The 18,735-nt window shown below is 33.3% G+C and overlaps 1 protein-coding gene across 1 annotated transcript in view; it reads left to right on the forward strand.

The window, feature by feature from the left end:
• LOC145662669 (anoctamin-4) overlaps positions 1-18,735 on the forward strand; it is a 237,085-nt gene that overhangs the window by 147,115 nt on the left and 71,235 nt on the right. The window contains exon 5 of the mRNA XM_081728471.1: positions 14,773-14,871. Within this exon, the coding sequence (XP_081584597.1) occupies positions 14,773-14,871 (99 nt within the window). The remainder of the gene's footprint in view (positions 1-14,772; positions 14,872-18,735) is intronic.

Consider the following 18,735-nt stretch of genomic DNA (forward strand, 5'->3'; position numbering starts at 1 on the left):
TGTACATCCTCCTTTAAAGATGGATCCGGAATTATATCATTTATTTACAATTCGTTGTTAGGACAACTTAAAGATAAAAACTCATCAAATCACACTCTCTACATAATAATATTAGAATCAATTTGAAAATTCTTCTTCGAACTGGTTAGTACCTATTTTAAAATCACACATTGCTTGGAAATATAAGAAAAGATATTTAAAAATTATACAGAAAATACAAGATATCGTTACATGTTGTCGCCCGAAATATGGGACTTTCTTTTATTGAGTTTACAAATAAAAGAAAAGAATCCTGGATTATTAAGTAATACGTATTAATCATTCGAGTTTTCGAATGCACCTCCTATACATATATATAAATTACAATTTATATAGATATATATCATATTTATTTTAAGCTTTATCATAGACTTCATTTATTTACATATTTTACCAATAATAAGGCACATTCGAAATTCGATTTACAAGTTATTTAATGTTATTTCATTTTAAGTCCTTTTCGGGTCCATTCAAATGTCCGTTACAAGTTAATAATTATTTACTTGGGCATAGTGAAGAAGGTTTTGAAAAAGATGTATTTATGATACTTATATGGTTGTTCTTTGAATGAGGAAGGATCAAGTACATATATTTTCAAAAAAAAAATATATCAATGGTATTCACAATAAAACATGATGATTAACATCATAACAAAAATTAAAGTTACAGTTTGAACAAAAGACAAAGATAAGATCTTATCAAGATCATAAATGTACGAATGAATGATCATAGAATTCAAATGAAATGCAAATAACAAACAATATCATAATGGTATCTATAGTGAAGTATAACAAAAATCAATTGAATACATTCTTTCGGACTCCACAACATTAGCTTAAGTTACATGACCAATGAACTCGTTTAAGTTGCATTGAAAGTCATAAATCAGAATACAATTTTGCACGTTATTTACATCTACAGTTCTTTGTTTCTTATTTTGAGAATTCGTGCCATCCATGAAATTTCTACGAAATTCAATTCGAACGAAATTAGATCTAATGAGAACCACTGCGTTAGTATATATCAGCTTGTCAAAAAAAAAAAAAAGATATTCAGCCTTTGGAATTAAGAATACATTTGTTGTTATTTGGAAATAGCACAATGAAACCACATATAATATGTGCTATTTTATTTGACAACCTTCTATCATTTTTCCGTCAACATTATAAAATTCTGTCGCTGGTTTCTTGTCAAAAAAAAAAAAAAAAACGGTGACACGTGGTTTTCACAGGCTTTTTTTGAAACTAATTTAACACCATTAAAGGAATTTTGCACAGAAGGAACGAGTGACAATTAGACATTGCCAAATCCGGGTTATACAATGAATGCATTGGACACCTCTGATTATCACGTGATAAGTATTGGAAGTCTTCGTTTAGCAAATCATTAAGGGCTACAATATGACATACTTTCAAAACTGATAAGCCCTATTATTTTTCAGATGCAAATATGCGTACAGCTAATTGACTAAACAGGGTCAGCCCTCATTCGTTAAGTATCGTCCAAATGGTAGGCATCCTATCTATTGCAATTTCAAAACTGGCCACAATTCGGTAATTTAATTTAGATAGCAAATGTAGCAGAGTAGTTTACATGTGGCTCAGTTCCAGACGAAATGACATATTTTGCATTTTTCAGAAAAGCATAGTCAAATTACAAACCCTAAAGACAGAATGCTCAAAATATCAGTTTCATTTCAATTAGAGCATTTCTTTTGTTGTCCGTTTAAATCGATTAAAGAAGAGCAATGTTTTGTCATTGAGGATACAATAATCAGGAATTATAAGTGACGGAAAATAATACTTCTGACGTTTCCGAAACAGAAGAAATTGGCACAATAGCAAACATTTCAAGCAGTACATCTGTAAATAGTTACCATCGAAAAAACAGAAAGAACACATTACAATGACGTGTATACAGACTCCGAAGGTAAAATACACCCTACGAATGAAGTTGTGATCAGCCCTTTGCGGAAAGAATATGTTTCTGTTGAAATGTTTGTCTTGGTGGCAATGAAATGTAAAACAAGTAACAAAAAATGTCGTCAAGTTGGAATCTGTCAAGGACTTGTGGACGAAAATAGTGATATTAGAGTGATGTTCTTACATTCTTGTGGCGAAAAGGAATTCGAACTACACGGAATTTTGGAAAGTATAATTCATTTTCATGACAAGATTGGTAAACTGCGAACACCGATTATGAAAATTAAAGAACAATGTAAAGTTGTGTCAGTTTAGTCCAAAGTTAATGTTACTGAAGCATAAGAATTGACTTTTGTTGATGATCAGTATATGAACAGACCTACATGTCTAATACTGAAACTTTCCACAGTTTTCTGATTTATGTGTTTATTATTTTGTGTTTTTATTTCCTACACTGTACTACGTATGTAAATTTTTATTTATTAACATTGTAATATTTTGTTCTTTAGATAATATGTTCATTAAAAGTAAAGTTAGTTTAAGTTCATTCGCACTGTGTAACACCCGTTACAGTATTGAACAATTTTTAAAATAAAAGCCATTACACTTATGAAATTTCTGTTTGCAATATTTACAGCATCATAGTTTCAGGAAAGTGCGCACATAATTGAAAACAAATTTTGATCTGGACATTCGCAGAGTTTGACTTAACTTTACATGCATCTGAAAGTGCATGTCCAATTGCTGTAACACCCGTTACGCCATATTTTTCGCTATCACTGAGTTGTGTTATCATGTATATGTAACGAATTTAGTGTTTACTAAAATATACAGACAAACGGTGATGTTTCGAGACAGTTTGATATATCTTGACCTAATAAATACAACAATATAACAATTTCTATTCGTCCAAATGTAACACTCATTATGATGGAATGGCCGAGATAGCAATTCAATCGAGCATAGTATGTATTTCAGACAGATCATGTGGCACCCAAACATCGAACCTCTTTTTGTATTCATCTTTCTCCAAACGATTTAATATTGCACTGAAATCAAGAAGCACTGAGGAATAATGTGGAAAACAATTGCCATAAATTGTGTGGAGAAGAGTTGAAAAGACCGTTTCCAGCAGTGGATTGATAATAATTGATTATGACAAACTCTTCACTATATATTCGTCTTGTGATTACACGAATCGGAGAATTTAGACAAATGGTCGCCCGCAAACTACGTCACGAGTAATATAAAATATGAAAAGCACTTTCTCCATATAAAAAGCAAGAAAGATAGCCTATCATTTTCAACATTTTCATTAAATATGTGTATGGGCTAAAAATAGTAGATATTTGTTTAATTATGTATAACTACAGCACGATATATCCAAGAAACGTCCTAAAAATATCTTCAATCGCGATATGGCCAGTATTAAATTATAAAGATGCATTATATGCCATGGTGTTTTGCAGCTGTCCTTGCTACGTCATATTTTCATCGCATGATGCACTGCGTATTACGTGTAAGTGGTTTCTCGTGATGCTTTTAGCTTACCTATAAACGCAAGCATTTATATTTAAGTTCATATATTAATTAATATCTGGTTTCGCGCCTTAGAACTATGCGTACAACAATACAATAGTCATGAACTGATAATTTTTTAAAAAATCTGAAAAATACAAGTCAAATGTTTATGTTACTATTACATTTTTCTGTAAAAACTATACTGAAAAATAAAATTGTCCACGAGCACTGGAGTATGGTCTACATTGAACAAATAAAATATTCAATTGGTGTTTATTACTATATTATTATAGTTCACTGAACTTGCTGTTGTGCAGAAAAGTAAATAAACTATTGATCTGATTATAATTATTTATGCTTATGCACTTCAAATCTAAGACCATAATTTATAAATGGGTTCTTACGTGGCCGCTCGTCCTCAATATTTTTTAGAGTTGAAATCATATTACTTTCCACATTTGTCAAAATAAATAATTTAGTTGTGTTTCGTATTGTGAAACCACGGAAGACTTCTAAAAAGATTAACTCCGATAAGCTCCGCCTCGCCAAGCCAATATACTAACAGTTACTAAGTGAACGAAACCAAACCTAACGCCACCTATCTAATATAACTTAAACTATTCTAATCTAACTTATTTGTGTATCACTAACTGAACCTGCATTATTTACGCACACTTCTAATATGAGCGTGAATCTCCTTCCCACTTCTCACTATATCTGTGCAAGTCCCTTTACGGACACAAGTAAAGAACAGGAAGACTCTTAAAGGGAGTGAACTGTTATATACAAACATATAAATGTAATATTTTAATATATAGAATGTTGGGATGAGTTTGTGGCAAACTTGGATAAATGATAGATGATACCAAATGCAAATATATTTTTTTCTTATTATTCCATATCCGAGTACGCCTCATTGTCGGTCCACAAGCCTTCGAAGTTGCCAGTTTGCAATAGTTTTTGTCATTCAGATTAAAGCAAAGCGCTTGAAATGTCCATCAACCCACTATACGTTGCTTCTCTACTGCAACCTTATCGTCCTAGTTGCCACATTAAACTAATAGGGTCAAAACGACGCCTAAAATGTGGATAGGAAAAATAGACATTTTTTTTTTCATAATTTGAATCAGAACTGACAATCTACACAAAATTTGGAATAGATCAGCGGAAACGGCACGTTTCTAGCACTTGTGATTTTCGAGATGTCATTGTCGAAAGGATTGGCTACAAATATATAAACCTAGCATTTTAATATATAGATGATTGTTATGCTAAAAGCCGGCCCTTCCGAAGTACAGAAATTCAATATTGAAACGGAAGTCAAGGATCTATCACTTCCGGTTGCAATAGAGGGATTAGGTCGGAGATGGAACCTGTTCTTAAAACACTTAATCAATATTTTAAAAATCGCGCTACCTATCACCGTTTTTAGATTTTAAAGGAATTAAAACTAAAACCGAAAGTTGTAACATATTTTTTTACAGCTTTCGGTTTTAATAGAAATATAAGAACAGTGATAAAAGCTATTCTTGTGACACTGAATCCATATTTTTTTAAAATACACTTCATCTATTACAGTTTATTTATTTATTGCAATCAGTATCGAAACCATAAATCGTAAATTCCTATCATTTCTGGTTTGATAAACGTATAGGCAGTGTTCGAAGTGGAAAGAAAACAGGCGGTATGTTTTATTACGATTTTGACTCGACATACTGTCTACCTAAATGTTGAAAGTCAATGAGGGTATGTTGTCTGAAAGATTGCATTTCAATTTACACAACGACTCAAAACTATGAAAGGGTTTCTCCGTGGTTAGGGAGAAGGGGGCCATAAAGATTCTTTGCCCCAACGTTCTGAAAAAAAATACATGTTGTATTATAGAGAATTATACATGAAAATGATCAAAAACCGAGTTTTTATATTAACAATTTTTAAACAATTTCCCGCGGGAGAACTTGCGGACCTCCCACTCGACTGAGGGGTGTTCCAGATCCCGGAAGATCCAACCCCACAGTAGACAACCCTAAATCCACCCATGCTCAAAATATGGCAATTATATGCATTAAAACAAGAAGATAAGAAACAATTGAATATGACACTATAAAATATAAAGCGCTTAATATAAAATAATAAGCAAAATAACAGATTTGACATAAAACACTTAAGCAAGACAAAATACTTTTTTTTTTGATTGCATAAACTATATTTTTTCTCGTAAATACCCCGACTCAGTTATGTATTTGTTTATCATTGTAGACACAAAAGGAATCCCGGTGAATTCATAACAACACTTTCCGATTTCAGTTTAAACGAGTCGCATCTTCAATACTTCCTTTTGTTTGGATTGGGCCTATGACTCGTTCCTTTCAGTTATGTGGCTCTTATCTACATCCAACACAACGAACACGAGTTTTTGCATAAAAGCAAGGAGTGAACTTTTTGGTAGACACCTCATTTTAAAAACAAGAGATAGGAAAAGGTAACAAAAATGTCGATGTTGCCAATTTAAAATCTTTGACGTGCAAAATTATTCGACAATTACTAAGTACAAAAAAGGATTTATTAAAGGTATATTACTAGCCATTTTCCAGCGACAGTATGTCCTGATCACCGAAAAACCAGAAGCGGCATGTCTTCATCACTGAAAAACCAGAGGCGGTATGGGATACCACCGCATACCGTCTCACTTCGACCACTGCGTATAGGGGTGAAAATAAAATCCATTCTTGGCATATTTAATAGGCCTATATACATATTACAAATTTATCGCTATCTCATATCGTTTTCGATCGATTGAGATTAATAGTGGAAGTGTTCTACAACTTCCCGTTTTAGAAGAAGTATAAAGACTGATATGGAACCTGCTTCTCGCTATCTATCACCGTTTTGTTGTATAGTCATTAACGTTAAAACCGAAAATGATTGCTTTCTACCACTTTCCGTTTTAAAAAATGAAATGAAATGAAATCTTTAAGTTTTAACGTCCCATGGTTATTTTGTGTAGGCTAAAGGAGAGGGCCATGAAGAGAAATGAGTAAAATGGTGGAATGAAGAAAGTGGAAGGAAGCCGGAGAACCCCGAGAAAACCTACGTACACACTGTTTGTCCACCACAAAGCCTACTTGGCGCAAACTGAAATCGAACCAAAGACCCCATACACCAGAGATGAACGCTTTACCACTGAGCCACTCCCCTCCTCCACTTTCACTTTGAATAGATAATAGAGGGAGATAATAATACTTATTTTTTGACAACCAGTGGCGGATCCAGGGGTGCGATTGTTCTCCCAGAAGAGGAAACTTTCTTATTATATATATTTACATAAAACCTCCCAGAGTTTGAAACTGTTAAAAGTAGCTCTAAGTAGCAGTATGACAACCCACCGCCCCCTTCCCAGAAGTCGGTCCTGGATCCGCCCTTGGTGACAACGAATCCATATAAAGGAATCGCTTCTCGCTAGCTAATGCCTTTCTCTGGAGGCACGGACTCAGTGATAGTGCGCTTATCTCTGGTACAAGGGGTCCCTGGTTCCATACCAGACCATAATGGACAATATCGTGTCCGTGTGCTTTCCCGAGATTCTCCGGTTTCCTTCCATTTTCTCATTCCGACAGTTCTTCCATAATAATAATAATAACTAATTTTCATTAATAATCCGTCTCTTTTATTGTAAAACTAGTTCTATTTTATTTTATTTGGTAACTTTTCTGGCTATGAATCCATTAAAAAATAGACGTGTTGCTGTCTATCACCCTTTTTATCCTATAGTGTTGAAACTGGAAATTGTTTCCATCTGTTCAAAGCACAACGATTTCAATAAATGGTTAAAAGAGGAGGTGAATTCCATTCTTGGAGCACTAAGTCGATATCATAAAGCCGTTTCTCGCTTACTCTTACCGTCCTTGCTCTCATGCCTGTCGACAGACTAACATAACCGTTCCTTAAGACACACTGGGCCTTATGCAGAGTCGTTTTGACGTGTGATTAGTGACATGCTAAAGAGTTTGACTAACATATGTTTCCTGCAGTAGTCAGGTGTTTAGTATGACACTAATCATATGTCAAAACGACTCTGCATAAGGCGGCCTATATTTACTGTAGGTAATTTGCAGAAAGGTGAACTAGTGCTCCTCAATTCAGAATCAACCATTGTACAGTAATAATTTTGTCAATTTAATAGCTGGTATAAAACCTCTTTATATCTCAATTTGAAGTTTCTTATTTATATATTTTAAATAATGTTTGGTCAGCCTGGAAATTTTATGTTCATTCATTTTAGTGCCGAAGATTACGGGACGCATCGTCACACGAAAATCGAACAATTATAATTGCACAAGTGAGTTTTTTTTTTCACAAGTTTCGAAAGATATATATATATATATTCTTTCATGAGCAAAACGAAGGAAGAAGGGTCTGAGAGAGCACGAAATATTACCCGATGTAACATTTAAGGCAGGGATGCAAACAGTCGTTCTTTCAGAAAAACTGTTCCGGGGGAGCACACTTAGTATTACGGGGGGCACTGCTTGGTACTATTCTATTTATTATTATATTATAGACGTATTACTTTGGCCTCCTCCGCGGGGCACTCTCAGAGCTTCGGGGCGGCAGTGCCCCCCAAAATCATGTCTGGAAGAAACACTGGATGCAAATAAGCAACGAAATTTTACTCGCCCAATAAAAAAGCTACTAGCCACATCCCACAATAGAAATCATTTATTTACTTTCGGTATGATATTAAATACTCGCCCGAACCGATGAACCACTCACCCCGGGCGAGTGGGCAAGTGGTTATTTGCATCCCTGATTTAAGGATATTAACTTGTTAAGTAATAATAGGCTGAGAACAGAGCTGCCTATTATATTACTGCTTAAAACTTGTCTGCTCCTCTATTGAAATAACACAGAAAGAGTTATATTTTCCCTTAAGGAGAGGCGAGTGTCCCCCTTTCCTTCTTCTGGATCCGCCACTGGTTGTGTATTTGGCGTTCTCCTTACTAAAACTTTCAATTTATTGAGTTGTCTCTTATGTACCAGACACCAAAACACCATTGAAGTAGACACAATTAATGCAAATTCTATGCCCAATTTCATTTATGTATTCAGATCTATTTTATAACTTTTTTTCTGTGCCTGAAATCACCTCTCGACCTGCCCTACCCTTCTATAGGAAAGCTGAGAGAATTTTTTTTCTTGAAGCAATACGAACAATAGAAAAAAACGATAAAACTAAAATGAATTTGAGTCAAAATAGCTAATTAATACATTGTGCTGTTAAGCACTTCACTTTCAGCCAGTGCTATATCAATGAACTCAAGTGCTTATATTATTGATTCTTGACTCACACATTGACCGAATTTACAATCAATACTCCACACGCTAGTACCATACGATCAATGTAGGGTAACGCTTTAAAAAATCAGATTCTATTTCTTCGGAAACTTTGTAAACTTATCTACAAGTGAAATCGTATGAAAGATGTAACTTCTTTAATTTTTCTAAACTTTTATCTGAAGATTATGTCTAAAATATTCTATTGTGTGTTACAAGTGGAAAGATTGTTGTTTTAGCACAAAAACTTTAGGTAGTAAATTTCTTGTTATGTAATAACTAAAGTTAGAATTTGGTTTCATTAAGAGCAAAACTGGTAAAAAAAAGTATGATATTATTATTATTATTATTATTATTATTATTATTATTATTATTATTATTATTATTATTATTATTATTATTATTATTATTATTATTTGAGAATTGAATGCTTCACCTGAAATCACAGAAGGGGTCATACAATGGATTAACGATCAGAAAGAAGGGGACATAAAATATGCAGGATTTACGAAGGGGGCGCCAAATAAATAAGGTAGGGAACCACTGATCTACAATCCTACATCATCTTTGTTTTACAAACAACTGTTTCTTATGGGGATCTTAATGAAGTTCTTATGAGAATCTTAATGATATGATTTTTCTGATTTCTTCTTCGAGCCTAGTCCAATGTCTTCCTTTTTGAAAATGGATTTGTATTGTATGTACATTTAATATTATTTAAATTATCTTTAAATATTAACATTATACAGAATTTTCACGCAAAAATGAGAAATTTAAACAGATTTGAAGAAGAGATCAGTGAAACCAAACCATTAAAATTCCCGTTCATTTTAAAGAAGAGAGGAATGTACTTTCTATTTTAAGTTCTACAATAATAGGGCTATTAGCATTTAAGAAAATAAAAGTTCAAAGATGAGACGGCAAAATATAGGTCTTATTGCACTGACAAAGTGATATGAGTGGATGCAGCGGCGCAAATCTGTCTTCAACATTGGGGGAGGGTACAGGTAAGACTGTTCCCATAATCTTTTTTTTTTTTTTTTTTTTTTTTAAGCGACGTTGACAATTTTTATGAAGTTGAAAAACAATGCTGTGGAAGATAAAGGAAGCAGAGTTGTCTTCAACATTGGGAGGCGGACGGATTTAGGACCTATCTGGAGACATAAATTTCATTTCACTTTCCTCTGTGGCAATTTGATACAAATCATCACATTTCTCCCCAAAAACCACATTTCAAGTCGGATTATTGAGGAGAACAGTCTCCCCAGTTCCAAGATTGGAGGGAACATGTCCCCCTAATCTCCCCGGGATTTGCGTCAGTGGGTGGATGTTAAAGCTCCTACGTAGTTTTCGTGAAAATGAGGAAAACATATTTTTATGGCGCTGTTATGGCACCGTTATGTCGTTATTATTAATAGATTTTATTCTGCTTAGAGACAAACCACATGACCTGCCGCCGGGAATTGAATCCGGATCTCCCATGTCAAAGCTGCGAATGCTAACCGCTAGTTGTCAAACCGTACTCTTACAAAAAAAAAAAAAAAAAAAAAAAAAAAACGACTCTTCTGAGGGATAATAAAGTGTGGTATAAATTATAAGGAACGAAATACAGTCATCAACGAAGAGGAATATAGTGAACATAGAAACAATAGATTATAGTATTTCTATTCGTATAAATGTTATCAGATAATTTATACGCGGACAAAACTATTTTCCTGAAAGATTGCAGAAAAGATAATACGTTGTTCATTACTTGGTATAAATGTCAAATACAACGCTTATAGCAAAAACATAAAAGTAATACCAAGTCTCACTCTCAGTTACGACATATTTATGATATGGATGTATCGCTATACGCATACTTGGCATCACTGCATGTATAATATATTCCTATTATAGCCACCAAAACCGTCATGTACTTAGGGATTATCTTTGACCATCATTTAACCTGGAAGTAACAATTTCAGCCATATCAGAAGTAAAGTCTACAACCATCTCAGTTTGCTAAAACGCTTAACAAACACCTGTTTTTTTCGACCTGTTTTAACCTATGGTTTTTCCGCATGGCTTTCAGCACCTATTTTGTATCATTCCAAATTGGATATTTTAGAATGTCAAGCATTTCGCACTGCTTTCCGTATTTCCCTTCCAAGCCCTACCCGTGCACTCTACTCTTTTCTATTATCTGGAAGTTCTCGATATAAAATGTATTACTGGTCGCTACACAACTTATCAACCTCTTCTATTTGCCACTATGCATTATCTCGCCTTTCATTTATGGCCGCCACTCTAGCACTTTACTCCACTTAATCTTCACTACACGTTTTATTGTTTGCCCTTCCCTCAGATCACTTGAATTGTCTTCTACTTCAAGATTATCGTTTGCATGTCCATCTGCCTCATATTTTCTCATCATTTTTAGCACAGTGATCTCATTTTGACAAACAGGACTAATCTTGTCCTCATTAGCCTAGAGCAACCCCTAGGCAGAAGATAATTACATTCGTTTTGTTAACCAGGTCTCTCATCTTGTGTTACGGCGTTTTTGCGCTTTACTTCATCTTTCGTTCTCATCCTGTATTCTCCCTTCAATGTCTCTATTCGTATTAACAATATTATTTATTCCGTACTTCACACATTTTACTATTTACTTAATTCTTCACCTGCACTCGGCTTCAGAAAGAGAGTGTAGACCTCTATAAAGTCGCTAGCCTCTGGGTAATATTAAAAAGTGCACAGTTGGCACATATAATCAAGACGTCTAATTTCTCTTGTATTCAGTTTTCGCAGTTGCAATATGCGAGCGGAACATACTTTACAATTTTCAACTTCAGGATTATCAGCACGCAAGTGATCACACAAGAATAAATAACAAACGTTTTAAACCTCTTTTAAATTTTAACTGCAAACAGATCCATAATGGTAGCATGTACATTTGAATAGTTAAGACGATTTAGCTAACCTAGCTTATTTGTAAAATCAAGTTAAAAAGAGGCACAAGTTACAGTAGAAGTTCGTCGGTGAATTTAGAATTACAAACGCCAAAAAAAGAGGTTGATCGACGGCTTTCCCTCGTATATAGAACGACGAGTGTCTATTAAGTTACAGTGGTTTCTGGAGACATGTCACATTCATATTAAATGAAAAAAAAAAAAAAAAAAAGGGAAGTTTCTGCATGAGCGATTGTTCTGATTCCGCGGCTCACTACTGTGGCAGTCTTAGTGTGTTTGAAAGCGTCTTTCATGAGTTTGTTCCTTCAGTTTTGCTATGAGATCGAAATCGCAAGGTAGTAAGTCTGACGAATATGGTGGGTGTTCAACTACTTCCCATCCCCATCATGTGAGAAGATTCTACACACACACTGTTACTGTGGCATCACGATCCAACCGTCTAGTGGTTTCTTTAAGAGACTGCTTCCAAGGACTCTAGATGACTTCTGGGCTTTACACATAATTGTTATTGTACTTGCAATGGTTTGTAATATAATTCGAGAATACACGTATGAAACGACGTTGTACTCATTTTTCTTGTGCGTTATCCTGATGGTGATATGTATGTTCATCTAAATCCCTACATGTAACGTTTACATTATGTACTAACTATTCATTTGTATAGCTCAGAATGTCTTGCTTCGTTCCATTTTCATAAAATAAATAGTTGCCATGACTTCCACGTAGAAGTATTACAAGCAATACTATTGTTTCAGACTTTCAATTTTAATTTCCTCAATATTAGTTGCGATGATAATAACTCATTATACCGAATAGTAGAGCGCACTCTTTCCCCATCCACTTGCTTTTTTTTATTTTCTTGATTAGCTACCTTCTTTCGTCAAAACTTCACCTAAATGTTCAAATTTCTTTACTTCTGTGATTTAGTTCGGTGGTATCCAATCTTGCTTACCTGGTGCTCTCTTCGCAAGCTCTACATACTCCCCCACCCTTGCTCGTTCGTTGGTCACACGTGCTTTTCGTCTATCCCTTCTACGATTCAGATGCACCATTGAATTCTCAAAATTGCAAGACAATTTTGTGTTTGTATTGCATTTAATTTAATGCCTCTTTGTTACAATATTCGTATTAACTTACAATTCAGTATTTTGTAAGTTAAATAACTACAAGAAACATCGTAATTTAGTATAAAATCTTGGCTCCATGTAAATATCTCGTTAATTGTTTAAATGTTGCTTTTATACTTTTTTTTCATAATTTCATAGTTTATTTATATCAGAAGCTCGCGTCCCCTTGCTCGCTCTTCATGCCGCCCAGGGAAGCACCCCCAGGTTAGGAACCACTACTTTGGCCTACAAGATATATGATAATAATGCCACTACTTGTTGAAAGCGAAGAAATTCAGTTTCACGTTAGACTAATAGAATATTGAATACTGACAATTGCTAGGTAAAAAAAAAAAAAAAAAATCTAATTTTCGTCCTACAGAGAGAAAAGCATTAACATGAAATATGACATACATGAAAAGTCAGAATTCAGCGGAACGTGAATCAAAAAAGTCGGCCACTACATGGGTCACTTCTTCCCGGATTCGCAAGCGTCGGTTCCACATCTAGTTGTGTGAGAGAATAGAACAAGCGGTAAATTGAGAATTAGGAATTAGAATCGAGAATTTGGACTACCTATGAGACAAGAGTAAAGCTGTCTCGTCTTGAAAAGATGTCGCGACAATAATGTCTCATTCCGTAAACATGTACTTGTTTCTTTGGGAAGAATGTGTCATATCGAACTTTGTTACAAATATTGTCTCGTCTCGCCTCGTGAGCAAGTGATTGCATTTAACTTTAGAAAAAGAAGAGTTGGATAATGTGGTCACTGTCACCGTTCACTGAAGCTAGGTAATGCTTATGCAATTCACGAGCATCGACTCTACTGTTTTTAATTTTGTATGCACATCTTTCAATTACTTCGATTACATTGTTGCATTGATCTCTGGTCAGATGGCAACAGTTTGCGATAAACGGTAGTTCGAGCAGTCCACCAAACACAGAACATAGATTGTGGATGTAGTGGTAACTTTGGTTGTTTGGGAATGGGTTCATGTGGCGACAACCAACGATGACAATCTCGAAAGAATCAACTTCTCATCTCACATTTGTGCTCTGTCTACACACGGATCCTTCTCCTGATGAGACAACAAAGAAACACAAGTATTTTCTTATGCTGCTATCTGAGCTGCAGTCAACTCATATGGGACACTATTTAAGGTCTTTTATTTAAATGCTTTTCCAATGTTTCTTAGCTTTGGTCCTTAACGGCTTCGATAATCGCCTTGAGTGTCTCATTCCCAATGTCTCGAATGCACGGACTATCACAACTTCACCTTCGATCTATCCATTCTAGCATTTTAAAAGTTCTCGTATCTAACTCACCTTTTTGCCTTACAAATAAATATGAATATACCAGAACTATGAATATGAATAAATATAAGTATACTCAAACATAAACATCTCCTAAAAGCTTAATGTCTGTTTTAAGAGTCCGTTTAATATTTGGATATAAATAAGCACCCCTGTAAGTTTGGTAGTACCTCTATCCATTTTGAAAAATATAAGCTTTAGTTTATACATGCGGTGGTATGAACTGAAAAATTAGAACTTTACGTTATCAGCATTTTCAATTTATTTTCGTTCTTGAGTAAACACGAAACGAGTGGAAATTTGAAAAGATACTTTGAAAGATGCGAATAAAAGGAGTGCGTCTATTTGAGATACCAACCTTGTATTTATCTTGTAAAGCCTTTACAAATGTCGTCAAAATGACTTGTCACTAGAGATATAAAATTAATTCGACTTGCTCACTGCCAGATTTGCAAGTAACAACATTAATCACGCAAATTATACAATAAGCTGTTTATTGTATTTTATTATATCTGTGAAAACACTAAAATATTACAATAGTGTCCCGCTATTTTCTAAATCCACTTCATTCTTTTTTTTTTCCAGAGATCTTTCGACCGAAAGACATATTTTGTCAAAATTCATGTTCCTTGGAAGATTCTAACTCGATATGCGGAAGTGATGAATTTAAAGATGCCTATAAAGGTAAGAGTTTATTATTATCATAATTATTTTCATACCACATAATGTATAATAACTTCTTATGTATAAAATATAGTGATTTTCCTACTTCACTTTATAGCATCATAGTAACAACCAAGTTATTCTAAAAGACTCTTACGATCAACCAACCTACTATCAAAATAATAGAAAAATTTGGCGACAGAAGAACATAATGGAGATCGTTAACTATGAGAAAAAAGAAACTGTTAGAGTATTGTCTAAGAAGGAATTGTCTTATTGTAAATATGAGATATTAGAAGGTATAGTAAGAGTGGTGAAATATAAAAAGATGCCTATAAAGGTAAAAGATGCCTATTCAATTTATGGATGGTAATTCTTATGTGAAAAGAGGAGAGTAGTGGGGACCATAGTACATAGAAATTTCTAAAGTTTCGATAATTGACTTATCAGTGATGACAATACTCCTGACGATGATGATGAAGAATTACAGCAACTTATAGGTCTTGAAAATTATCATCTACTAAAGATTTTTTTAAAATGTAATCCCGATTAAGTTCGAAATATTTAAATTTAGCACTAGAGCAGTGAGTACATCACTAGTGCGTATATGTATTCTTCTCATTTCAATCATAAATTATCAATAAATAAAACCAACCATAAACGGTTTAAATTAGATAGTTACAATATCAGTTATCACTGCAAATATTGCAGGATTGTACAATTGTGAAATAATAATAGTTATCACTGCTTTTCTCAACCTCTCATACCTTTCAACTAGAGCTACAGAAACATTTGCATAATTGTAAGTGATGAGAGTGGGGTATTTTCTTATTTACTTTATTCTTTAAATGTTCTTAATTAGTAATCTCCTTACAAGCAAGGAATATAAAGTATCTCCACATTGAAGTGATGTATATAATAAGTCATGTGATTTGTGTACGTACGAAACAAATAAACGTTTGAAACGCTATAACATATTCTGGTAACAAGATTATAAAATTCCCGTTATCTGTAGTATTAAAATATATGTGTTATTTAAAATAAATTTAACTAGTAATAACCGATATTCTTAATTTCTTCAAGACAAATAGCCATTAAAATGTTGACAACAAAGAAAGTACACTTCCTACACGTATACTACATTATGTCCCACGAACTAAAAAAGATAACTTGATGTATGTATAGTCTTGGAGTATTTTATAAATGTCCCCAATTTGTCGTGTGAATATTTGTACTTTATTGTTTATAATCGTCCAAGTAACAACTAGTTGCTTTCATTTCTCTTTTTATGTAAACATTACGAACATATTTTTTTAATATAAAAATTAAATTTTACTCTTTAACCTATGAATGAAAATTAGTTAATTTTTTTGTAAATCTTTTGATCAGGAAATTTGAATCATCACTGGCTTCTTGTTTATAACTTCACTACGTAATTGTCAACAAATAAAGAACTTTCAGTGAGAAAAACGCAAATTTAGAATAAATACAGATGTAACCGTTTTAATGGCTGTGCTTCAAAATAAAACCAATTTTCCTAAAAAAAAATTCAGGCATAGATTTCTGTTCTTAGTCTCGTTATAATTTTCATTAACGTTTTTTTTTTCATTCTACAGCCACAACTTTTAATAAGTAATGTTTTATTATTGTACTTGCTTATTCATTTAAACACTTCTTCTCAATATACACTTTAGAAGGAAATTATGAATTCGAAAACTCTGAAGAGTAATTATACATTAAATAATTTATGTATATAATTTATAATAATATTATTCTTTTCCTATATAAATCTCATTATTACCACTTTTGTTACAATATGCAACTTAATTCTTTTCTATTTTAAGTAGTTGTGGTTGTTTTTATTTCGAACGTTTGAACAGAATATTTTCTTGATGGTGTATGACGCCATTTGTAGATTATCTATATTTTTTCAGTTTCCTGTGTTTATCATTGCATTAAATAACACAGACATAATCCAAAATTTAAAGCAATTTAAAATTTATTATACAGATATTACTAAAACACTTCAAGCGAATTGTGTTAAATAATTTTACTTAAAAATATAATTAATTCTTATGCTGATTTGTTCATTATAAAATAAGGAATTCCAAATTCAGGTTTTTAATTTTGAAAAACTACTAATTTTTAAACAGTATAAACATGTTATAATTTTTACAAAATAATTTTATCTATTCTTTATATTTTATTGTATAACTTTCATTGTATTAACCTCATTTTCTGAGTATTGTAACTAACTACATAATTTTTACAACCCAAAACAAAATTTTAAACCATCAAACACCATTTTGAAGTATAAAATAGTTTGTTATTGCTACCATTCAAATATGTCAGATGATTTTTAGAACTAAGTATGGTTATTCGACATGGAATTTTTTTTAAAAAAAATGAATTTGCGGTATATTTCACGTTATAAGTTGTTTGAAATCACGCCACATGCCTTTGGTTTTATTTGGGTTTTAAAGAAAGCTTTCATTAGGTAACTAAATATTCTTTTCTGTGACAGTAAAGATTTCAGGTTATTTTTTTGTTCTATGTAAATATTTTGTTCCCTCATTTTGCTTATTTCAGAGAGCTAATCGTGGATCTGAAGAACAGCGTCCTCTAGTAATAGAGGATGATATAGAATATATAAATCTCGCAGCGCTAGAGCAGCCGTTTTCTCCTAATTTTAAATTTAGATACTTGGTAATTATTATAGATTGACAGGCTCTCACATGACATCACATGTGCATGAGTTCATGTGTCGTAACGATTTTCTTTGTACATTCAAGCACACAATATATTTTATTTGAACTAACAAACTAGCTTCTTTTTAAAACACAGCAATGTCTAGTTAGAAAAAAAGGATCCTTTCTCTTCTTTTTCAGCTGTACTTTCTTCCTTTTAAAATCTATCATGAAGAAAAATAGTTGTATTCATGCATTACAAAACATTTAGAAATTTTCCTGTGAAACTAATAGCACTTAAATCTCCTTTACTTATAAAGGTATTCAATATTTAATAGAAGGGTACGATAGTTCTGTGCTAGAATACTCATCTCTAGTGCGAAGAATATCTTGATCAAAGGCGATGTGGGTTTTTCAAAGTTTTCCCATTTTCTTCATCATCTATCTTTTGTAGCCTATAGCCATAGACATTAAGAATTTCATTTCATTTCATTTCTAATTTTCTTTTAACAAAAACAAAAATATTTCTCTCTCTATTTATTTTTATAACCGGATCAGATATCTGATATACTTGTGGTTCAAATTACCAGAAATGAAATTGTATATAAACCAGTAAATAGTAGACTGTTCGCGTACATGCCTTTGCCGTGGAAGACCCGGGTTCGTTTCCCGGCGGGAGTTCATGTGGTTTGGATTCCACGTTAATCAGTAGGTCTTGTCTCATATAACCTTACTGCTGAATGGAACGTTAAACTCCAAACCAACTCAATTCAACTCGGTAAATAGTAGAACTTCAATTTCCAAACACGTTAACAAAAAACAAAATTCTATCAGGTTGCCTAAAAAGTATTGAGTCTGTAAAAGTCAAAATTGAGAATACGTTTATTGTGATTTGAAAATGACATTATGAAACCACATACGCACCATTTTGTACGATGAGCTTCTGCCACTTTTCCGGCAACATCATAATCCCGTCGTTATAAAACTTCTGTGGTTTCTGGTCAAAAAATTGTGACACATGGTTTTCACAGGCCTCTTTTGAAACTAACTTAACACCGTACAGGAAGTTTTGCAGAGAGCGAAATAATGATAGTTGGACGATGTGAGGTCTTGGCTACACAGTGGATGCATTAAAACCTCCCAGGCAAATTCTCTATTTCTGTCGGTTTGTTAAAGATATATGCGGACTGGCATTGTA

The sequence above is a fragment of the Thermobia domestica genome, chromosome 10 (genome assembly GCF_964235325.1).
Source record: "Thermobia domestica chromosome 10, izTheDome1.hap1.1, whole genome shotgun sequence".
Classification (NCBI taxonomy): Eukaryota; Metazoa; Arthropoda; class Insecta; order Zygentoma; family Lepismatidae; genus Thermobia; species Thermobia domestica.